General features: G+C 34.8%; 2 protein-coding genes across 2 annotated transcripts; one reads left to right on the top strand and one right to left on the bottom strand.

The window, feature by feature from the left end:
• Nucleotides 1-1,966: 1,966 nt before the first annotated feature.
• On the top strand, nucleotides 1,967-19,363 carry LOC116172755 (endoribonuclease Dicer-like). The gene is made up of 12 exons (XM_031490021.1): nucleotides 1,967-2,007; nucleotides 2,844-3,049; nucleotides 3,102-3,334; nucleotides 4,606-4,846; nucleotides 6,347-7,271; nucleotides 7,320-7,598; nucleotides 7,650-7,862; nucleotides 7,912-8,451; nucleotides 13,958-15,047; nucleotides 15,199-15,875; nucleotides 15,921-16,105; nucleotides 19,019-19,363. The coding sequence occupies exons 2-12, from the start codon at nucleotides 2,871-2,873 to the stop codon at nucleotides 19,167-19,169; spliced, it is 4,713 nt and encodes a 1,570-aa protein (XP_031345881.1). The 5' UTR covers nucleotides 1,967-2,007; nucleotides 2,844-2,870; the 3' UTR covers nucleotides 19,170-19,363.
• Nucleotides 19,364-21,919: 2,556 nt separating this feature from the next.
• Nucleotides 21,920-24,525, bottom strand: LOC116172152 (prolactin regulatory element-binding protein). The gene is made up of 6 exons (XM_031489297.1): nucleotides 24,286-24,525; nucleotides 23,839-24,229; nucleotides 23,558-23,792; nucleotides 22,489-22,732; nucleotides 22,281-22,440; nucleotides 21,920-22,046 (listed from the first exon to the last, which is right to left on the bottom strand). Exons 1-6 carry the CDS (start codon nucleotides 24,424-24,426, stop codon nucleotides 21,961-21,963), a joined length of 1,257 nt encoding a protein of 418 aa, XP_031345157.1. The 5' UTR covers nucleotides 24,427-24,525; the 3' UTR covers nucleotides 21,920-21,960.
• Between the last annotated feature and the right edge of the window lie 1,087 nt (nucleotides 24,526-25,612).

Genomic DNA, 25,612 nt, shown 5'->3' on the forward strand with positions numbered 1-25,612 from the left:
CTGGTTGAGACTATAATTGCAAGATGAATCCAGAAAACTTCTTGCGTTGCGTTGGTTTGAATTATTTAGAAAGTTAATCGAACCATCGGGCATAGTGTGCCTCCTATCATCATACATTGATACGAGTATATCTCCTCGAAAAAAGTACAGATTCAAAAGTGATTGATTGTCTACATTGATAACATGCTCAAAGCTAATCTCTTGTTACAAGCCTCTCTGTAAGTATTCACAATGTAGTGTACCTACCAGGTAGGTACCTATAGATTTGCGTTTTGTTTTCAGAAATAAACCCCCAAAAACCAATATCAACATCACCAATTAACAGAGCAGTATGGGTATAAGGTTTTACTTCATCCCTATCACTGCAATCAACCCTATCGAGTTAATATGGGGTATCGCCAAAAGTTACAAAGACACGTGGGCAGAGATGAAAGAACAGCTATGCATTGATTAAATATGTGGACAAGCGCTGTTACAATTCAATTTGTTTTAATATACAAATACCTACCCGCTATATTATCTTTTGGTATTTTAGCAGATTTGTTTTGTTTCTCATTTCTATGAAATTTTTGATTTTTCTAAATTGATAATGAATTCTTCCTTTGAGCCATATGAATTCATTTTTGATACTAATTAGTGACAACATTGCAATTTTTATATTTTCTGAGCCGAATTGTTTACCGCTACGTGTTTGTTATAACAAGAGGCTGCCGAGTCGTCGGTCGACTCGGCGAAAACTGGTTCGTGTGTTTAGGCCCTAATTGTGGTGGGCGGATTTATTTGAAAGTCCTAGAGAAAGAGGATTTTTTAAATAGTAGAACTGGTGTTTCGTTAAATACTGGTATCAACGAACAAACGTGGCTGGTTCGCGACGGTCGGAAAGTGTGTACGTTACTTTACGTAATTTTTATTCGCCCGATTTGATTAGTGTTTTGTGGGCGGTGTAGTTACCCGCATTTCATTTCACAGAACAATCCTTTAACATGAAAATAAAGTTACCAGCAAGCAAATATTTTTGTTAAATAAATAAAACAAGTCATTTTTAATTAAAACAGATATTGAGCCAAATTGTACAAATTACTTGATCGTACAAGAGCTAGTCAGGAGCTGCATAGAACTTGCCTGTATTAGTTGATTGAAACCATCCAATTCTCACTGTGGTCGCTTCAAAAATGACCGCGACGCGTTATGAGAATAAGTTCACGACTATAACACGGAAAAATATTTAATTTCAGTGTTTGGTCATTTTGCTTCGTCCATAACGCGTTGTGGGCGTTATTTTCGCTCATTAAGCGTAACATATACGAGTATATTATGTCTAAAATTCGCCATTTTGATACCACTTTTGCTTCATGTTAATTAAACAAATACTCCATCCTTTATCTTCTTAATTCTTTATTCAAATTTCAAAGGATGTGATCACGTGGCCATGTTTATTTTAACCTAAAAATTTGCCTTTACATATTTGTCTTCTCTGATTGACTGTTTTGGTTTGCGATTTATTTCATAAAGATAACTTGGATATCATTTGCGTCTGTAATGAATATTTCTACACATTCCCGTGATTTAGCACTCAACCAGCCACAATGTACAAAATTTAGAGGTTATGTTGACGCTTTATCCCGCTGCTTCCGCTCCGTACCCTTCGGCTAATGCACAGTTATTAATTTGTTCCAGTGATCACGTGATTTTTTCACTGTATCATTGATTGATTATACACATAATCAATTATTGTGCTATTACCATTGATTATACACATGATTGTGTGTATAGTCAATGATTGTACGCTCTGCGCACTCCTGAAACGGATAATCGAACGCACCATTCATGTCAGCGCTGTGTCGCTTTATTTCCCTGAACGCACCCATTGTTGACAACCAATCAAATCCAATCTTCCCTACCCACCCAAACTTCAGACTCAGAATTATAACCTACTTACTTTTGTTTTGTTTGTTTTTTTAATTTTCCCGGTACTTCGTTTGCAAGTTTTTTTCCTGTTGTGTAATAATAGTATAATTATTATATTATGAGGAGCTAAAGTGATACTTTTTATGGCGAGTCAGTGTTTGATGGCCGAGCGAAGCGAGGCCGCCAGCAAAATACTGACGAGCCATAAGAAGTTACTTTAGCTCCGCATAATATATGCTATTTTTTCTTCAAACGTGAGAATAACGCCCAAATAATGGTTTTCAAATGAAGAAATATTAACCCGATCGTTATGGGTAGCCGTGAGCGCGTCGGCCGTGGTGACTATAACAATTGCTATAGTTGGCCATTATTAGTTTTGACGTTTTAATTGTGGACGAGTTTTTCGATTTCAAATAAAAATGAAATTGCACAAAAAATACTTTCGACAACTATAGAAAATCCAGGTTTATCAGATGGAATGACTTCAACTACTCCTTCATTTGAAGCAGAAACCAATCCAGTTTTTTGAAAATACTTCATTCATTCATTAGAAATAAGACGAGCCAAACAAAACTTGACTCTTCAAAACTTGGATGCTGCAGGAACGAAGGTTTAATTTCAATAATGGTAATATGACTAACTGAACTTTCAACATTAACTATTATTTAAATAAATAAATAGCTTCTTTGATCGACTATATTTTTATTTCTGTTAAAATCAGAAGGAAAGATCAACGCACTTGCTAGGTGAACCAAGAACCTAATGTAAATAACATCAACTTGTCAAAGCAAAACAATGTGACACTGGCACTGAAGCGTTTTATTGCCTAGGCACTAAAATACTTCACTGCCGCTTGTTCGATTGTTCTAAAAAGTCAAACTTTAACTCAGAGTGCTGGGCTACGTAATGTCAATATTATATGACGTTTGAAGAAAAAAGTGAATTTTGTCTAAATAAACACAATGGATCTCGAAATGGAATTGCAACATAAAGGAAAAGACGATTTTATACCAAGAGATTATCAACTTACCATAATGGAGATAGGTATTAAAAGAAATTCAATTATTTTCTTACCAACGGGTACAGGGAAAACTTTAATTGCTGTGATGATATTAAAACGTTTAGCGGAACCTCTACAAAGGTGGCTCTACTCAAAAGTGGTAATTCACTTGACGATATTGCCTCAATTTTAGACCCCTTAGTCAAGGAGGAAAAGTGAGCGTTATGTTAGTAACTACCGTAGCCTTAGTCGATCAACAATCGAAATATCTAAAAGCGTTAACAGATCAAGACGTTGCTGCCTATAGCGGCGACATGAATGTGGATTATTGGAGCGATAGTACATGGAGAGATCAACTTGAACACAATCAAGTGTTGGTTATGACTACCCAGATACTTGTAAATATACTTCAACGTTCACTATTAAGTAAGTTGTGTTAAAGAAGTGCGGTTCAATGTATCAATAAATTACCGAGGGGTAAATATCAACGGCAGGATTTTGTACACTGCTATTTGAAGTGCAATTTACATTATCTAAGTGTGTCTTTTTCATTTTACTCGTAGGTATAGAATCAATATGGCAAAGTAGGTTTTTAACTGGAGTTTTGAAAGTTCATTTTAGTGATGAGTGATGAAATTGCATCAGAAGGGTCATATGGCATGGCAACACCCGTAGGTGTCTCTATCATCAAGCATCAAGAGTTCTAGTCAATTTTTATACTTTCCTTAGATTCTATACAGGAATCTGTAATGAACCACACTCAAGTTCATTATCTCGGTTTGTAATTTCTTTGCCAGAAGGCTGTACATCTTCATTTTTTAAGCATATCCATTATTAATTCTAGGTTCTTGGTATTTCTGAGTCGGTTTTAAGTAGCTATAGTTCTAGTATAATGCCTAAATATGCCAATCAGTTTTAAATAAATTTCCATTTTCCTGGAAATTTGTCCCATAGGTATTCTCGCACGATTCGGGTGTTGTGTGCAGGTGCACCATCCTGTTGAAACCCATTTTTTGTGTGTATGCTATGTATTGTATTCGTAATAAAAATGTACGTTTTTATGGGCCCTAGAAAAAAATAAAGTTGATGATTCCTCCGGAAGGGAACGTTGTATTCAAAATCTCTCATTGTTGTTCTGTAGAGCTCAACTAGTAGCAATGAGTGTTTCTTTTGTATCTGTTCAAATACCACCAGAAAAAAATAAAAAACCAAATCTGCAAATTCGGTTTTGGTATAGTCATTGAAATTTTCTGCTTTTCTGTTTTAAGCATGATAGTAAGTAATGGTTTAATTGCCCAACTTTTCTCTAATTTGACCATGGTATCTGGTATGGTGGCGGAGATCCCCATGCTAAACATCCTTATCTAAACACAGTATATTTCAGAAACCAAAAACGTTCCAGCATTTTTTTCAAAATGTGGTCGATCTCTTTTGAACTTACCCTATACTTTCTTATCTGTAGAAGAGCCGAGTTGAGCGTGGTTGAACGGGAATCCCAAATTTCAGATAAACGTGACCTGTGAAATTTTGTAGGGACAGGCTACCCTTCCAATTTAATGGCACTTCCAATTTGTCAAAAGTGAATTTGTTGGAAGTGGAGCGTATTGTACGATTATTGTCAAGGATATTTACTACTCGAGAAATTTTGTGAATCAGGTTATTGAAATTTGCTTTAATTGCTGCACAATTCTTTCCAGGTTTAAATGATGTGAATTTGTTAATCTTTGATGAATGCCACAACGGCGTAGGTGATCATCCCATGACACAAGTGATGTCGTATTATCCGAATTTGAGAGACCCACCACGTGTGATAGGGCTGTCAGCCACATTGCTTAACAGAAAATGTACGCCCGCCGAAGTTCTAAAAGAAGTTAGTGTATTGGAACGTACTTTTCATAGCAAAGTGGTTACTGTACCTGATTTAGAGTGTCTGACAGGGTAAGTTACGTTTGTGTAATTGAGTAACCACATTTACTCTGCTTCTATTCAAAATAAGAGGTATTTTTAACCGCTTAGTGTTAGCACTTTTATCAAGATTCTGCTAACCTGAGTTATGCCGAGTGCAACGAAGCACTTGTTTTCGGTCCTGAAGTTATGACCACACTTTATTTAAAGTTACGAACAGTTTTCTTTATCGCAATTTTGCTTTAAGGCCTGGACACACATGTCCGTACCATGACCGTGCACGGAGCGTTGAGACTACAGTGCAATTCATCACCGAAACATGACCGTATCTCAGTGCGGGCACGGAGCCGGCTCAGTTCGGTCATGTGTGTCCAGGCCTTTACACGGAATATTAATTTTCTTTCTACTTTGTGGCACTGCGTAGAGCACGGTAAAATGTTTATAGAATATGCTGAATATCACTTTGTTTATAAATACGGACAGTGTCTTTATGTAACTAAATTACTATACGATTATAAGTTTTTTAATTGCGACACGGGAACGTATAATGATTTCTTGGGCTTAATGTTATATTCCTTTAAATCTGGGCGAACTGACACTTTTCTTGAAAAGCTAATGTGCGCGAAATATGCACGTAAATTTGACTAAGGGTAGCGCTATACTAAACGCTGATTGACTAATCGCAATTCTCTCATATTGACTCTTCGGATGCCAAATCGAGACTCTCTCTGGTTGATTGACCTAGCTAGAGCCTCTTACTCGCTCTACGGCTTAAACTCTAATCCCTCATTTCGTGCCAAGCTCATCCCCTCTCTATATACTAAGTTGACTTAAAACACATATTTCATGGTAGAATAGCAATGGCGGAGATACTCTGTTAATTTTCATTGGTTCGCCAACTTTAAGACTATCTACCGAAAACGCTGATTCAACAGAATTTACTTATTTTTTCCCAAGGAAGCTTAATTCGCAGTGTAAGAAATGTAACATTATATGACCTTTTTTTATCGTGTAAAATGAAACTTATCAAATTGGGGTTAATTCGTTTGTCTTGAGAATGGAGTAGGTGTTCTGGTTATTCTAAGGTGCATTGGAGTAAAAAATGAGCCCCTCACTTTTTTATCCGAATCAAACAAAATCTTGATGTCAGTCGGTCTGTCTGTACCTGTACTCTCATTTCCAGCTAAATCCATTGGAACCAAACTTGGTACACATATTCTTAGACATAAAAGGCGGAACTGAAAAGCTTTTGGGCAGAATCGCGCATGCACACATCTGCAGGTGGTATCTGCTCAGTGCTACCCAGGCAAATTTTTTATTTAAGCGTACCTAACTAATAAAGTTGCAATCAGTATTTATGGCAACCTCGGTTTTTGTTATCATTAACAATTTCAAGCTAGCTATTAGCATGGAAAACACTGTCGAAAAATAAATTTTATTTTGATTAGTTGGGAGTAGTTTATAAAGACCTTTGTTGTTAATTTGTTGTTGTGTTCTTTAATATTTTACAATTTTAGATTTACACATTTACAGATACTCTACAAATCCGCAAGAAGAAATACGTGTCTTTTCGTCTCATACACCTTCGGAGGTGGATGGGCTAGCAATCCGATGTTTAAAAGATTTAATCAGTGTTGTGAAAAAAATCAACGTAGATAAGACATCCATCTCTCCTCCAAAACCAAACCTGCACCCACTTAATAATGATTCCGAATTTAAGGAAGTAATATACCTAATTAACGATGTAGTACACCACATTCAATATTTCGGAAGTTACTGTGGCGAGATTGCCGCTGCCGCTCACATTATTCAATTGGAACGAATTAGAAAGCATTGTCAAGACGAGAGGTTCAGAACTGCAATTGATGCGGTGAAGTCAACTTTTCAAACGGTTAGAACTATGTATCAGATAGTAATGAAGTCTACGAATCAACCTGAACGTATTTACAAATTTTCATCTCCGCACGTAAATAAGCTATTCCACGTTTTGGAAGAATATGATCATAACGCCAAGGTTCCGTTATGCGGAATAATATTCGTCCAAAGAAGATTTACCGCAAAAGTTATTTATAATGTGCTAAAAGATTTGAAGGAAACTGATCCTCGTTTTTCTTTTATTAATCCTAATTTTATTGTGGGCTTCAATGTTAACGCTTACAACAACACCCGTGAGGGCTTATATACTAACAAAATGAATAAAATCATTCTGCATGATTTCAAAACTAAGAAGGTTAATTTATTGGTAGCTTCGAACGTTTTGGAAGAAGGGGTTGACATTCCGACATGCACTTTGGTAGTTAAATTTTGTGCTGTAACTAATTACTGTGCATATATTCAATCAAAAGGAAGAGCACGCCACCTAAATAGTTTATATTACATGTTGGTGAATGAAGATGAATCCAATGAATTTTTCAGGTCATATCAAAAGTTTCAAAAAGTAGAAGACATACTAAATTTGGTAAAATTAATTTAAATGTCACCTTAATAGATTACACAGACATTTTAGCACCTACATGGAAATTATCAGGATGCAGAGGAACCGATTGGGGATGCAGATCAGTTGGATGGTGAGCTAATCCCTCCATACTATGTGGATGGACCAGATTCTCCACAAGTCAATTTCTTAACTGCTATACCTCTTTTATGCTTGTACTGCTCACATCTTCCGGCTGATAAATACACAACGTATACGCCAAACTGGTTTGTAGATAAATGTCCAAACACTCTAAACTATCGAGTCACAATTGAGCTTCCACCAGTTAGTGGTGTTTTAGATCCAATAGAAGTAACTTATTTCCGATTAAAATGCCCCTAATAGTTAAATACGATTATGCAGGGACCATTCACGCACTCGAAGAAGCTTGCAAAAAGAGCTGCAGCTTTAGAGACTTGTAAGATATTGCATCAAAGAGGTGAATTGGATAACAAACTATTACCCAGAAATCGCGCGGTAGCACAAAACAATTTTGGTTACTATTTTAACCATTGGCCAAAGATCCAGGAAAGTGATGTGGGAAAAACAAACAAACAAAGATTATATACTAAGAGAGTATGTATTTTTTTTTGTTTCAAATTCTGTTTGAATGTTTTTGTTTAAGATACCCAATGCTTGCAAGGGGTGCATAATCCCAAACAAAGAGGTGTATCTTCATATCATCGAATTACAACCGATATTTTCTAATAAAGGAGACCTGGAAGTGATATATAATCTCTATCAGTCTCATTTATGCTATGGGTTTCTTTCTGCCCAGCGGTTACCAAAATTGTGCCAATTTTTATTATACGTTTCAGCTGGAGAGATATTAGTTAATCTTAAGCTCAATTATAAGCAGGTTACCTTGACCGAGGAGAACATTTCACACTTAAAAGATTTTCATCACTTGGTATTTCGAGATGTTTTGAGAATTTTGAAAACATATCTAGTGTTGGATAATGACGATGATACAAATGGATTTCTTATTGTACCTGTTAAGAGGATATCTTTAAATTTCGAAATAGATTTCGAAAACTCTATTAAACACAAGGCCATTCGGGATCCAAAGGCTGAGCCTACAGAGCAAATGAAGTTGTCTTTAAATGTAACCAAGGAAAATTATTGTGGCAGTGTCATTACTCCATGGTATCGCAAAGATGATCACGTAAGTATTTCTATTCAAGTTTATGTGTTTTGTTTATTTCTTAAGCACATTGACAAGTCATTGACAGTTAGATTTATTCTTAACATTTCGTAGTGAAAGGCGAGTCAAGTTCATGAAATGTTTTGATGATAAGATAAAAAACAACTCAAAACTGCAAGGTGTTTTATTGTTCATAAGCAACAGACCAAATTGCTTGGTAGTTTCATCTGACATACCTACTACATTAATTGGAAAAAGTCAGTAGCCTTTACCGCCCCAAAATTCCACAGAATTAATTAACAAATTTCTAATTAACACCTCATGACAATTCTGGGTGTGAACAAAATTGTTTACATGAAACTCTTATCTGGGTCGTAATTCGGGATCGATTAATTACAAAACCAACCATTTACAGATCACAAATTTATTCGACATAAAACACTCAGGCTGAAAGAAAAGGGTTAACAAACATGTACCACGCAAACAAGCGATCGATAGACAATTAATTAAATGCAATATTAATTTTTTACAGTGTTAATGAACTAATACCTTTTTTATAAAACGTAATAACTTGTGAAGTGTGAAAACAGTAAAACTAATCGTTTTGCAACAAATACGCTCAAATAACGTAAAATGAAATAAACTTTGGGTACAGATCAAAAAAATTAATCATAATTAAGCATGAGACATTTATGTGGATCGGTAAAGGGTTCGAATAAACACAATTTACATGTTTCACCTAAACAAAATTTATTGGACACACAAATTCAAATTAACAAAAAATCTGCAACAACAAACCACTATAGTAATTGCGAAAGAAAAACGCATTTAATCAAAACGTTTCGCACTGACTTACTGTTCTGATCAGGTCACAGGGACGTAATTTTACTCAATTTGAATTAAACTGGTTGACCAAACACACGACAGATGATTGAATTGGCAAGAGGCCCCTTCTGTACGCCAACTCCAGTGTTTAACGTGTCTTCCCTATTGCCAAAATTCGAAAAGAACTTCATCCAATTAACGGGGCGTAGCAACACGACAAACAATCAGAACTCCCTTTTTTTGACGCTCCTGTGGTCACGTAGGTATCGAAATCTTACGCGGAATTGTCTTATCTCAGATTTTCTGCGAAAACACAATTTTTGCCGATTATGTGCATTATTATCGCTACTAAATTATATAAATCTTTTATAATAATTGAAATAATTAAAATTCGTAATAATGAAAATAAGCGATAAATTGCCCTACATTTAATAATTCTAGGAAATAAGCTTTTACAACGAAAAAACAAATCGCTTGGATACAAATAGAAACACAATACTCGCTTTGTGTATACACGTAAAACCCAACCAGACTAATTAAATAAATTGAAACGAAAAGTTGAATAACGATTAATTACCGGTAATTAACTTCATGCGTCTGGACCAAACTTTAACGTCCACATCGACTTTGCTTACATAGCAATATACAGTGTGTCCCAGATCGGGCGGGATTGCGTGGATAACTTTGTTATTATTAAAGATAGAGAATTGGTTAAATGGGCAATGTTTTGCAGTTTTGGATGCTTATTTAAAATTTTCTTATGGAAATTCAAAATGTCGCATAGGTTCGACGTAAATTCAAAAAAACTAAAATTGGTCATTTCCTTAAATGTCTTATATCATCGAAAGAGATATAAAAAAAAGTTTTATATAAAAGTTACTGTCTTTGATACGTTTAATTTAGAATTGATGTAAAAAAATTCAAGATGGCTACTTTTGAGGAACATTTACCTTTACTTCCTAAAGTTAAATAGGCGCCATATGGGATTTTTAGATTACTTGATAGATTTTTTAATTCTCTTTTCAACGAGCCATCATAACATAAGATTGAAAATAAGATACCAGTTATATCAACGGTTTTTATATTTTAATTAAGTAGGCTGTGATGAATTAAAAAAAACAAAACAAAATCTATTCGAGGCAACAAAACAATGAAAATAATTACATCAGATGTTTAAAAAAATCAGGGACGCACTCATGAGAGGGGGGGGGGGTTTGGGCATTACAACTCCCTCCAAAATTTTATACAGTGAATTTTTTTTAAATGCGAACATAGGAATTTGTATGCAATGTAATTTCCCTATGTTCGATTTAAAAAAAAACACATCAATCTATTGAGTAGTTCAAATGAGTAGTAGATACAATTGACAGCTGTCACATTTTTAAAAATACCGTCGTCCAATTTAATTACGAAATCGGTTAGGTTATTGCTTAGAATGTCAAGGAGGACACTTCGAACATTTATTGTAATTGTTTTCGGTATTTATTTTCTTATTTTCTTCATTTATGTATTGAATAGATCAAATTAGTAGAATACCAGGTCCACATGACCTACAAATAATTGAAGGTTGGTTCACAATGAATTGTGATGTCAGCGCGTGCCATGTGAAGTCAAGTTATCGTAAGATTAAGAAAAATGTATCCTAAAGTTGTTATGGCCTCACATGGCATCTTTAAAAAATCTTACCGAGTGCTCTTCATCATAAAGACTATAGAGTTGCTGTTCATAGTAACACAAGTTGTGCGATTTGGGAATGTGAACCGCGCACACCTCATAGATTGATGTGTTTTTTTAAAAATCGAACATAGGGAAATTACATTGCATGCAAACTCCTATGTTCGCATTTAAAAAAAATTCACTGTATAAGCATTAGGTCTAGAAAAATTTGATTTTTATAACATCACTTATTGACTTATTATCCATACTTACATACCTACAAATGGTGGTATAACTACAAACTATCCCCTCGAAAAAAGTCATGCCATTATCCAGTTAAAGACATTTCAAGACACTTCAATTTACTTTACACAATGTATTACCATTGATGCATTGTCCCAGGTCACATTTTGTAGGTGGTTTATCCGCAAGAATATCGAAACTAACAGTTTTACCAGTTCGAGTATATGGACAGATGAATCTTATTCTTCTAACTGCGAAGTGTTCAAATCGACATTATGAACACTACTCGTCACAGGAAAACCTACATGTTGTAGTTTCACGCCGAAATCAAGTAATATTTTTTTTAATTAATGTATTTTATGGCATAATGGGAAGTCATGTAATTAGACCGGTAATCTTCGATGGATCTTTAACTGCTCACCATTATTTACAAATTCTCCAATAAACTTCCTTAAAGGTTTTTTCTCAACAACGTATATTTCATAAAGGAAGGGTTAGTTTATGCTATCTATCAACAAACTGGCTGCTCAGGTCACAATTCACGAATTATGTACAGTACATTAAATTATCAAAGTAAGTACTTAATTAAAAAATAAAAGTAAAGTGGAAGTAGCTACCACTACAATAATAATAATAATCATCAATGGCAACACGTTGCCTAAACTAAACTGTCTTGAAGTGTGTTTCACTAATTATGGCCAGTGTTTTAAACATCTGGTGTAATTATTTTCATTGTTTTGTTGCCTCGAATAGATTTTGTTTTGTTTTTTTTTATTCGTCACAGACTACTTGATTAAAATACAAAAACCGTTAATATAACTGGTATCTTATTTTCAATCTTATGTTATAATAGCTTGTTGAAAAGAGAATTTAAAAATCTATCAAGTAATCTAAAAATCCAATATGGCGCCCATTTAACTTTAGGAAGTTGGTAAATGTTCCTCAAAAGTGGCCATCTTGAATTTTTTTTTGACATCAATTCTAAATCAAGCGTATCAAAGACAGTCACTTTTATATAAAACTTTTTTTTATATCTCTTATACTTTCGATGATATAAGACATTCAAGGAAATGGCCAATTTTAGTTTTTTTGAATTTACGTCGGACCTATGCGACATTTTGAATTTCCATAAGGAAATTTTAAATACGCATCCAAAACTGCAAAACATTGCCCATTTAACCAATTCTCTATCTTTAATAATAACAAAGTTACCCATGCAATCCCACCCGATTTGGGACACACTGTATACCTATTCTTGCCATCTCTGCAGAGGTTCTCCTGTGCAGAGTCATGAATCGGTGCTATGCCGACCAAGGGAAAGCTGATGTTAGCTCTCAGTCGATCACCATACACTAACTCTCAACAGCATTCAGCAATCCAGTTATTTATATAGTCCATCAAAAGGAAATTGCGTATTTAAAAGTTTATTCAAATTTTATTATAGACCCAATTATCGTCTTTTATCTTTATTTACAGTTGTATCGGTGTATGTAATCTATTGCTGAAGAGAATCTTGACAATTTCATGTAAACTACTTTCTTCACTTTTACTCTTGACATCCAGTTGACGAATCTAGGAGTTCTCGCTACCTGATATGTTCTTACCCGAAGTTAAACTGCAAGAGATCGTGACAACCGCGCTCGCTCGCGCTACCTTGACGTGGCTCGTTATCGCCAGACCTATCTTTGTTCAATTTCACTATGAAGCGGTACATGTGTGAATTTGTCTATGCTTATCAAAATATGCTTTTGAAAAATTACTTTTTTAAATTCTAAAGCGACCACTCGTTACAACTCTTGTGAAGTAATGAAATGAATTTAAGGCGTTTATTGAGAGGTAGGGATCAAGACATTGCTAAAGTCAATTCTAGTTCACTGAAATAAAATCGCATCAGTTTTACTATTAGTACCTAAAAACCGAGCTAAAAACCAAGACAAAATGTGACATATCAAATAATTCATGAGTTGCTCATAATTTAGGGATAGCTCGAGCAGGTTTTATGGGTCTACATTTATTAGAAGGTTTTATTATGTTGATTTATCATGGTTTATGTTCATTCACGTACAAGCTTGAATATGCATTTGAATTATTTGTCATTTGCCACCCTGTATCCTTCAAAGGACTCGCTCAAATTTGAAACCTACATAGGCAAATGATGTGTCACTTGACCCAACATCTTAGACCATATAGTACATGGACTGCTAATTGTAACTAAAATACGGTCAAGGACATCGCCTGGGTATGTGAGTTTCAGGGTAAACGAATCTGTCCGAAGTTGTCCGATTAGACACGATTTGAGACTGTCAACCTATAAATTTACAAACGTCAATGAATTAATCGCGTAGATATGGCAAAAAAAGCAAACCTATTCTTATTTGTGGACGTATAGAAGATAATCAAGAGTATTTAAAGCTTCCCGTACTACGCGGTTACCATAAAAGATACTCTTTAAGTCTTTACGCGATCCTAGTGGTGTTCATATGACTTTAGTTTACCCTGAGATTCACATACCCACGACTACAGTGCCCTCTATCCGTGACCACCCATTTTGTATTGAAAGCATAGGGCTAATAGCAGTCCATGTACCTACTATATGGTTTAAGCCCAACATTCAATTTACAATTATTGAAGGAGTGGCAATCTTATTTAGGGGGATTCTCAAGTAAAAGATATCCCCCTTTCCAACCTAAAGCGACCTGTTTCTGCGTTTTTTTTCCAAAAAACTATTTCCTTCGAATTATTCAGTCTGTTTTGTTTTGCACTAGCATTAGATTGTTTTTTTAGTTAAGAATGTTTGTTCCAGCAATACCTCGTAATCAAAGTCTCTGACGAATTGAATCCGCTGAGCGCCTTTCCTACAGAGGGCTTTGCCACCTACGCAGCTTACTTCATGGAAAAACACAAGCAAACAATAATCAATAAAAGTCAGCCTTTAGTTTTGGTGAAAGGTATGTCAAAGAGGTTAAATTGTCTAAAACCTCGTAGGTCACATGGTAGAAAAAGTAGCGGTGATAAATTTGAACAGTATTTGATACCCGAACTTTGCGTAAAGCAAGATTTTCCATCCGCATTATGGCTGCAAGCCGGTTTGCTGCCAACAATTTTGAATAGAATTGTGTTACTATTGCAGGCAGATGAATTACGCAGTTTAATTGCAAAAGGGATTGGACTAGGCATCCATGAACTATCCGAAAAGGAAGAGTGGGCACCGTTACTGTTAGATAAACATATAACGGACGACATAGAAGAAAGCGCACATTATGAAGAAATCGAGGAATCGAACATAACGGAAATATCTCAAGATAAAATATTTGGCAGCATTTCTTTAACAAAGTTATTACCTGATTTAACAATTAAAGAATTAGCTGCGGAATGTCCTTGGAATGAGTTAACCGAACCTGTAGATATCGAACGACAACGTGACGTGAAGTTGACTGATGTGGAAGCTTTTGACAACTTTGTGTCACAAGCGCTACCAAAGGATCACCAGTTAGCAAAGAATAAAGTAGCAAATCGAAATAAGTGTGAGACGGATAATAACCTTTACACTTATAAACCATTAAATTTTTTGAAAATTAGAGAAAATAGTAAAGGTGCCGAACTTGTAGATATTTTTACTGCACTGACTACGGCAAAAAATAATGACATAGTTAATTTGGAACGGTTAGAAACTTTGGGTGACTCATTTTTGAAATTTACTATTTCTTTGTTCCTTTTCCTGAAATATCCAAGTTTTGATGAAGGCATGTTAACCAGTTTTAAAGGAAAATTAATTAGTAATAAGAATTTATTTTACATTGGAAATAAAAAGGGCATTAGCGAGTATGTAAAAGTCGCAGAGTTTGATCCAACTTCAGAGTGGAAACACCCGCATTTAATGTTCCTAAAATATTAAGAGATAGGATCAATCGATCCATATCTATAAATTCTCTCTTTCACTTTACCTTTACAAAAAGCGAACAGATCGATGGTGTATTATGTGATAAATCTATCAACGACATCAGTGCAGCCTGTGACGAGTTACCTAAAGATGACAATGTGCAGTTGTGCACTCCAATTCCGCATACTCGTTTTTAGATCAGCAAGTTATAAGGGATAAGTCGATCGCCGATTGTATTGAAGCACTGTTAGGTGTGTATTTTCAAGCTCACGGTATCAAGGGTGGTTTACGATTTTTAAAGTGGTTAAATATTGTACCACAATTTGAAAATATTGACAATATGTTTCAAATGACGCCTCCGAATCCGGCCTTTGCCAAAGATGTCGCCAAACGAAATATTGAATACCATATACCAGCGTGGGAAAAAGTGCAAGACAAGTTACGTTACACATTTAAAAATCGTGCGTATTTGTTACAAGCTTTAACGCATGCGTCGTATATTTCCAATAGTATCACGAATTGTTATCAAACTTTGGAGTTTTTGGGGGATGCTGTATTAGACTTCTTAATTACTTGCTACATATTTGAAGCTTCTGAAAATTTGAGTCCGGGTGATTTAACCGATTTACGCTCCGCATTGGTAAATAACATCACATTCGCGTGCTTCACAGTTAGATGTGGATTTCAAAAACATCTGCAGTTTTCAAATAGGCAATTATCAAAATATATAGATAACTTCGTTCGATATCAAGAATTAAACAATCACAAGATCAATGAGGAAGTACTAACGTTAATAAGTGAAGGGGAACTACACATAGGTCAACATATTGATGTGCCAAAGGTATTTGTTCCTCATGTTAACATTCTTGTAATGTCGAACCTGTAGGTTCTTGGAGATATGTTTGAGGCTTTGATAGGTGCTGTCTTCTTGGATTCTGGTATGTGTCTTAAAACTACGTGGAAAGTTATTCATCGAATAATGTGGAAGGAGATGGAAACGTTTATGAAAAATGTTCCAAAACAACCAATTAGAGTAATCCACGAGATGGTTGCGGCTAATCCAAGGTTTGGGTAAGTGAAACTTACTTTATCTAACCGTAAATTGTATGTGTACCACAAAACAAATAAATGAAGAAAGAACAGCAGATTTGAATACAGATTATAGCTACTGAGAAAATTAATATCTAATAAAATCATTCTTGTCTTATTGAGTGAAATTTCTTTTTTTGCTGATACTTTCCATTTTTTGTATTATTTTTGTTGAAACATTCTTTTGTGAAATTTCTTCTACAATTTGGAACGGAATTCTTATACAATTTACATCCTACAGAGTGCATACTATACTGGAGCTTAATGTAACCAATTATTGCTCTTCTAGTATAAAAACAGTCAATAGCCTTCAGTCGCCTGTGAGGTGTACACAAATTATGCTATTATATTTTCATCTATCTAGCGCATGCGAAGAAAAAGTTTTTCAGTGGGCGGCTACCTGTCACTTTTTTTATACTAGACGATGTCTAACTATAATTCTGACATGGCGCATTAAAACGACCCACCCTTAGTACCCAAGGGTACATGTTAATTCAACACATCTACGGTTCAGTTTAGGCAAAACAACTCATAAAATGGTAAATTGCATGTACATAAAAAAATCAAAATCGCGTGGCCCTACTCCAGGCTCGGTTACCATAATTTAAAATGAAAAGTACGTATGTGAGAATGCTAGTAGCGAGTCATGTTAAAAGTCTATTAAAACCACACTAAGAAATAGAAGCAAGGTTAATTAGAGAACCCCCTTCTCGTATTGCTAAGATCCAAGAACTGTGATCCGCACGATCTGAGTTCCTTCATGGAATAATTCAATCAAATCAAGCAGAGCACCGTCACACGGATAATAAACTTCCTCGTTAATGCATGTGATATTCCACCCTGATGGTTAGGCAACACACGTTTACATCTGAAACAAAAATATAATATGCTCTGTATATAACCAACGACCGTTTTGCGCAGATGCCGAATACTAGGGGATTTTTGTAACAAAGCTAGGGGAGAATGAGAAGAAGATGGCGACGAGGTCGACGGAAGGCACACGCTTTCCCGGTTTTTTTTATTTATTCTTGATTATTTTTGGTGGTGGTTTTTGAAGGTGTATTTACAGGTAGTAACCATTTTATTCTTTCTTGTATTAGCTATTTAATCATTGAATTTCTTGCCACAATTTGATATTATTTACATTTTGCTGATTTTGCATAAACTACGATATCTGAATCATGGCATACTCCATGCCTTTGTTTTGAGTACCGTTAGATGAATCATGTTTGTTTGTTATACTGTACAGATGATTATGCCATTATTTTGTTTAATTAAGTATTTATTTCTGTATTCACGAGGAGTTGATTATCAGTGCGATGTTGCTCTACCCGATTGATCCGTAACTATTCCGTGAGGGAAGTACCTAATACAGTTTGATTGTTCGCTGCATCTGTTACTTTCTGATTCGTGACGCGCTGCACTTCTCTATACGAACGGGGGCTCTTTTATTTGATGTTTCGATGTTTGTGTGTGCGAGTGGGTCATTCTGTCTCCGTGGAGTAGGTACCTAATGTAGTTCGATCTTTAGCTGTATCTGTTGCCTACTCGTCTCGTGCGGATTGTAGTTCTTAACATCTTAGCAATACGAGTGGGGGCCCTCTCATTAACATTTCCTCTATTTAAAATATGATCTGCTTGAGCGATAATCGATTTTCACATGAATACTTGCTATTGGCCAATGCCATTCTCACATGTACTTTTTGTGTTAAATTAAATTATGTTAACGGAAGGCTGGAGTAGAGCCACACCATTTACATGTTTCCTATGTACATGCAATTTGTTTATTCGACGAGTTGAGTTATCTCAATTGATCGTACAAGTATTTTGATGTGTTTTTGTACTGAATTAATTTATCATGTTTTCCACTGCATTTATGATGTCTTGTGTGTTTTGATTTTATGAACTTGTTTAATTGAATTTGATTTGATTATCTGATTTTTATCATACAATTTGAGATGTTTTATTTATGTGTATATTCTCTTGCATTTTATTGCTGTAGGTGATTTATTTCATGTGTTTGTGTGGCCTATGCCAGGGTTTTAGTCCCTTAGAAGGTTTCCTTGGCATGGTCTTGTTGTGTGCGTTAATATATTTATTTGATCTTGTCATTTCTTACGCAGAAAAGTTCTGTCTTTTATTTAATTCCCTTCCCGATTATGTCTCACGTCCCAACACATAAAAGAACCGATTACACAACGACTGCCATCCAAATTCAAAAGTGGCGCGAAACTACCATCGTTTCGACTGGAAAGGTAGGTGGCTCTGCTTGTAGTTTCTTACCAGAGTTGCCAACGGTAAGTATAGGGTAAGTCAACGTTTTCAGTGTCTGCTTGATAGACTCCTAGGAACATTACATGCATAAATAAATCAAACAATATAAAGACATAATAACCTGTACAAGCAAACATGATTCAGATAACGGTACTCAAAACTTAGCATGCACAAAAGCCTATTTGTTTGCAGAGCAGTAATACGTACAGGAAGTCAAGTCAATATGCACCGTGTGCGGTCGGGATGCACGGTATCTGTTGTAAATCTTAAAAACGGAACACTGGTCTTTTTTCATCAGAATAAAATGTGATCGTATAAATTATATTTGACTATTTTTTCGATTCTCGCCAAATAAAAGAGATATCTCTATCTAGTTACTATAATAAAAGTGGATCGTTTTAGATGCCCCTCCATGCACGTATAATAAAAGTAAGTTACTTATTAAACGAAATTTTCTGTAAGAAGAAAAATTTTCATGCCCAAACTCCGATTACAACCACGACTCTCAGGAGTCATAGCCTATAATCTGCTCAAACTTTTATGTTGATGATGTATACGTCATTTGTAGACTATAAACCCGACCAAAGTATTTATAATTGCACTGTTTTTTTCAAATTTTAGATCAGCTGTTGTTGTCGATGACGGACACGTTATTGTACAGTTACATTTTATGTTAAATGGTTCGCAAAAGGTTGTTTATGGAGCTGGTGGCAGTAAAGCATCGGCCAAGAAAGCAGCTGCCAAGATCGCGTTACGACTGTTAAATAAGTAGTAGTAGTTTTAGGTATATTCAAATGATTATTTATGTGATAGTTAATTTGTAAGTATTTTTTGTCATAACATTTTTTAAATATAAATACTAAAACAAAGTAAAAGTGTAATCGTTTAAAGATGCTGTAAGTAAATATGACGATGTTTTATATTATGTTTCACTATTGCAACAGATAAATTGGACAAAAACTTTTAGTTTCACTTTGTGAGTACCCTGTTCCAATACTCTGTTCTCCAACATATATCCTATCTCCATTACTAGTGATACACTCAAGTCGAATATGGTACCATCACTTTCTCTTGGCGAGTTGGAATGTATCCTGTAGCATCCGAAAACTGTTGTCCTTTTTAAAAGATGACCAGAAAGATTTCAGTCCGCTAAATTCATTAATAACCGATTAGTTTCCTATGTTAATTCAAAACAAGCAAGGTTGCCGTAGCTAGGGATGGGCGATAACTGTTTTCACCTATCGATAAGTATCGGGTACTTACCTATCGATATATTTTACTTATCGATATGCCGATAATTATCGAAATATCGATGGTTATCGATACACCGATAACTATCGAAAGATCGATAACTGTCGCTATATCGATAAGTATCGGTATATCGATAGTTCTCGTTATGGCGATAGTTTTTAATATATAGGTATCGATATAATATTACCGATAATTTTTTTGAAAGCGTGTCTAAAAACTGCATGAATTTATTTTTATATTTTGGCGAAAGAGCCCGACAAGACAAGAGGGCTCTTTTAACAAAATATGAAAATAACCGAATGCAGTTCTTGCAACTTTAATGGAGTTACCGCATATTAACTGTGCAATTATCGCAGGGCTCTTTAGCTTTCTACAATGCAATTACCGCTGTAATTAAGCGGTAATTGCACGCCTCATTTGAGAGAAATATTCAACGTATTATCGACAGGGATAGTTATCTTATCGAGTTTTATTAATAAAATCCATTTTCCGGTTTATTCTCGTGTAAAGTGACTATTAATAGTTACTCGACGTTTCTTTGCTACCTTTATCAAGAGTTTTTTGTTAGATTTCGTAAATGTCAATCAATTGAAACTGTATATCTAAATTTGAAGTGTTCTTAGCTTTTTCTGTTTTTTTGTGACTGGTCCTCTGTAACCATCAATCAGATACCGATACATAGGCCATGATTACACCCTTTGATTGTCTTCTTTATTTTATCTAAAGAGTAGCCATTTTGATGCAACATTTTGTTCAAGTTTTGAAGTGCTTCTTTTTTTGAGCAATCGTCAGTAAGACGAAAAGATCTATTTTCTAAAGATTTTATTACTGCGTTTATTTGGCATGGATGATGATGTGACGTAGCGCTTCTCTTGAGAAAGGGAGCAAAGTTAAGTTTCCGAAACGTCGAGCAACTAAAAATAGTAAATTTACACGAGAGTAAAACCGAAAATGGATTTTATTAATAAAAATAGTAGCGCTCGTTGAAATCTCAACAATAACATAATTTTATCGTACCGATAGTTATCGACATATCGATATATCAATAGTTATCGACATATCGATATATCAATAGTTATCGACATATCAATAGTTATCGACATATCGATAAGTATCGATAGTTATCGATATATCGATTTTTTTAGCTCTACCTATTGTTATTTGATATATCGATAACTATCGATACCTATCGATATATCGAAAAAAATTCCCATGTCTAGCCGTAGCGTGCAGTTTACATAGAAAACGTACGCCACCCGGAATTCCAACTAACAATGAGCATTATACTGGACTACCGAATTTTGGAATTTCAACCCGGCCAGTTAAGCGAGTTTAATTAACAATAGCTAATTAAATGAGTTGTATTAAACCGCAGTCGATTAATTCGTGTCTAGTCTCAAATGAAGTGCGTTTAATTAACCTAGATTTTGAGGTATGTCCTAGATTTTTAGGACAACGGGAGCTGAGAGATTAAGAGGTTTTATGATCCAATTAAAAGTTTTTTGTAGTAATTTTTTCCTATTTAATTCTGTAGTGTACTTAACCGCCAGGTTCTACGCTAACTTCACAGGGCCCCAGGTACAAAAATTCTAAAAAGGTGTGAAATATACAGGATGTCACTCATCTTTGCTGCAATAAAATCTTTCTGTTAAGACAAGACGGAAAATGACCGTTTCTTCAACGCGAAAATGTTAGTTTACAAACAAATCAGTACACATACACACATGAAACAATTCGATAATTTCTGCATGTTTAAAAGAATGCTTAAAAATAGGTAGGTATGCATCTAATAAGTTGGATGTAATCGGAACATAAACAAACATTACCCCAAAAATGAACGCGATGTCAAACAAAAGGTTAACGGTATCAAGCATATGAATTTGTATTAAGGTTATAGGTAAAAAAAGTTATCGGATCTAATCTCATTTTTTTTAAATGGGACACTGTGTTAATGCTTTCATCTAAAAAGATAGCATATTAAATTTTCTTTTGAAAAATATAACACATAATATGGATAACATTCAAGTAATCAAAAACAATTCAAAACGTTTAAAAAAGGCTGGTCAATGATCACCCTGGGTATTAACAGTGAGAGAAAAGGCCACCAGCGTTTACAGTGGGTTGACTGCTCTAAAGGTAGTAACAATAACAATAATAAATGTCTTTATTGATCGACTGTATAAATAACTGTTATGTAGATGAACGGGAGCCTTTGAGTCCTTGAACAATTTCGCACACAAACCAAAGGTTTGTGTAAGATGAATAATTGAATGTGGTGCAAATGTATATTTTGTGATTAGAGAGATTCCAATCTAAATACCCAAATATGAACATAATACAAATGTAAAAAAGATTGTTAATATTATCACAATTATTGCTAACCATGCCGGCAAGGTACCTAGAAAGAAAATATTCATTAAAATCTCGAAAGAACAATTTATTTCATCTTTGCGCTCAGTGACTTTGAAAACGTAATGCCTATGGACATAGAAGTAAAATAGTGAGTAGGTAAATGCAAAAAATAAGGGGCCATATTTTAATCTCTAGTAGCCATGAGAAATTCTGGTCAGAACTTCCATCTGACTGTTCAATGGCACTGAGGCATAGGTATGCCTTAAAATTGTATACTTACTTCTAAAAGGTAAACTGTGTATACAAACTTGATTATCTACAGAAATAGAAAGCACGGCCGCCTCTGCAATACTGTTAACCGTATGAGTATCCGATGACACTGGCAAAAATTCCAATCCAGTGACAAACATGGAATGAGCGCCGGGGATATGTAAAACCCTCTGCAAAATGGTCATTCTTCACGGGCGACAGTAAAAGACTTCACTTACTTGTAAACTAAACGCGATATAAATCGAAACAGAACCGCTAAACATAGTTCCCAGAGCCACAAATCTTCCATCATCGCGTACAGCCAAAGCCGAGAGGCTTTCATCAAGTGCAGCAATTTTGTAAAGTTGGCCTTCCTGAGGTATCCACTTTTGGAGGTACGACTTTTGTTTTCCAGCACGGCCCGTTGGATTGGCTAACATATACAGTGCACTCAAATTTTTTGCACCTTCGACAACGCCAAATCTACAATTAAATTACAAAATCATGCTTTATTAGATATTTTACTGTCTACTATGAATGGAAAATGTGAAAATTTTTGACGCCTGGCGTGTCTGTTTGAAGGAAAAATTAAGGTTTCTCGGATTTTCCTCTGCTTTTTTCGAGATTTGGTGAAGTATGATTCTTAAGGAAAACCATGAGATTTTTAAATTCAAACAAATCTGTTTTTTTTTACTTGTCAAGTTTATGCTAATTTTGAATTATGGAATTTTTTCTATTCAAGAATTTTTTTTTACTAATTTCCGAATTTTTGAAATTTTTTTAAATTTGAATTTGAAGCAATCTTAAATTTTGTTGTATATTTGCATCAATTTTTTTAATATTTCAGATGTTTTTTAATGCTTTGCATATTTTACTTAATTTTTGTCATCTTTTTTGAAATTAAATTCTGTGTATACTTAATTTTATATGACTTGGAATGGTTCTGTACTCTTTTTTTCTATTTTACATGGGTAGTAAGATAAGTTAAACTTTTAGTTTTCACCCTGTATCTCAGAAACAAATGTAACTACAAAGAGTGATTCTGTTTGTCAGTTTGTGGTACTAAAAAGTTTCACAAAAAGGGGTATGCGAAAACTGTAAGTATTTATCTTTAAAAACAGCTGACTACACTGTAATCTCAAACCAAAATAGAACACATGGTACAAGTTTTCAGAAGTGATGTGAAAGGCATAATTTTCTTTAAAATTCACGTGAAATCTTTAAATTTGTATGTCACCATACTTTCGTTACATGTTTCCTCTGAATTTCTGCATAAGAAAACTTACTAGAAATCCAATGCCTACCCACCTGCATCTTTTGTACAAATACTTCGACCCTTCAGGTTGTTGCCATGTCAGCCTACGTATTTCCTTGCCACTGCTGTAATCCCACAATATCGCTAATCCATCTTTGGCTATACTAATTAAATATTTCTGACAAGGACTAAAATCTAAATCATCTATTTCTTCTTTGTGTGCTTTTAAAGTATGTAATTGCTTTAAATTCGGAAACCCCCACAATCTTACAATGCCATCCGTACCTCCTGCAAATAAATGGTAAAAATCTTGCAGAAAATGCTGTTGTATCACCTGTAGCCATAACTTTACTAAGGCGACTAATTCGTACTACACGCTGTAATGGTTCCTCCTGTAAAAAATCTGTTTGTACGCTATCACTGGGTGTAATCACGAATTTGAGCTTCTTGTTATTATTTGTGTGATTATTCTCAGTTTGTATCGGTTTGTTCTTACGATTACGAATATCTTCATGGGGATTCACAGTTTCTACTTCAACGTTATTATTTATAAGAACAGTTCGTACATTGTACAACTGGCAATGACTTTCTTGTCCGGCAACCAAAAAGGAATGTTTCTTGTCATTGTACGTGGAGCAATTCATTACAACACTAGGGCCGGTTTCGTGTCGGATTACTTCCTCAACGATGAATCTTTCACCATCGTGTGATAGTTCGTATATTTCCTGTGGTTTGAGACAGAATGTTATACACTTCTGACCTATCAATCTGTAAGACTTACAAAGCCATTAGCGACCCCAGTCTTTGCAGATCCTCCTCCACCACCAACTATAACGTGCCTGTTTGTTAACATTTGTACAGTATACAATGGAAAATTCACTTTTGCTAGCAAGCCATCAAAATTTCTTCTTGTGTGAGGCATCTCGTGCTTGTTGTGGTTTAGGAACTCCACGTAGTTAACCTAAATCCGACTCCGACGCCAACAACACAGAGCCACAAATCACACAGAGCGTATAATGAGTTGTATAACTTTCAGGCGCGCTATTGCTTCAACAGCGCTTCACTCGCACGTGATCAAATTTTAAAGTCATTCCACAACCACAGATATATTTTCTTTACGTATATCTGTGGTCATTCTATAAATATACTTTGGTTTGAAGAACCTTCAAGAATGAAAATTCATAAATTGAAACATTTATTTTTATAACCACGTCTTTATCGTCTTTTCGAATATCCAACATTACATGAACATTTTATATAAATTTATATAAATATTTTACAATTAACTATACAGGGTGTTCGTGCTTATTTTATTTTATGGGCTCGTAAACGCTTCGTTACCGATGTACAGGGTGTTATAATTTCATGACCTTTAAATCTTTCATTTATAAACATATGCAAACCCAAGATACAATTTCAAATGCAAACTGTCAAAAATAATAAAAACAAGAGATTATCAAAATAAATCAAGTCATAGCCTACTAGACTATTTTAAAATTTTTACTTTCATTTAGCCGTTGCACCACGATCCATAAACCTTATGATAAGATTGAAGTTAACATAGCATAATGCTGCTTGCACTACGACGTTATTGGTTATTTTAAATTACATACATTGATAATTATTGTATACACTATATTTTGCTATGAAAAACACGAAAAGTACCTACTTTTTTACTTAGCTGCGTTATTTGACTTTTATTAATTTTCTTGATTAACAGTTAAAATGAGGGTGGGGGGGGGGGGCAAATTTCCCGTCGGCACCAGGCGGCGAAAGACCGCGCTACGCCACTACTTCTGCGTTGAGGTATACGTATGTTTTCCACGTTATCAATAATATCAACTGAGTCGGCATCCTTCAAAAATGAAAACACCACTTTTAACATAATATGATACCTTTGTTATTTATTCAAACAATGATAATACGAATGTTATAAGGATGACAGCTGAAGATGACAAATACAGAGATATTTTCAAGGTACGCCCTTGGGCCGATATTAGACTATAAAAGATACGTGACAAAGATTTTTTATAAAATATATTTATAAAATATTGGACAGTTTTCTTTTAAAAAATATTAGTTTTATAAAATATATTTTATAGGAAGTA

Source organism: Photinus pyralis, unplaced genomic scaffold (genome assembly GCF_008802855.1).
Source record: "Photinus pyralis isolate 1611_PpyrPB1 unplaced genomic scaffold, Ppyr1.3 Ppyr1.4_LG5, whole genome shotgun sequence".
Classification (NCBI taxonomy): Eukaryota; Metazoa; Arthropoda; class Insecta; order Coleoptera; family Lampyridae; genus Photinus; species Photinus pyralis.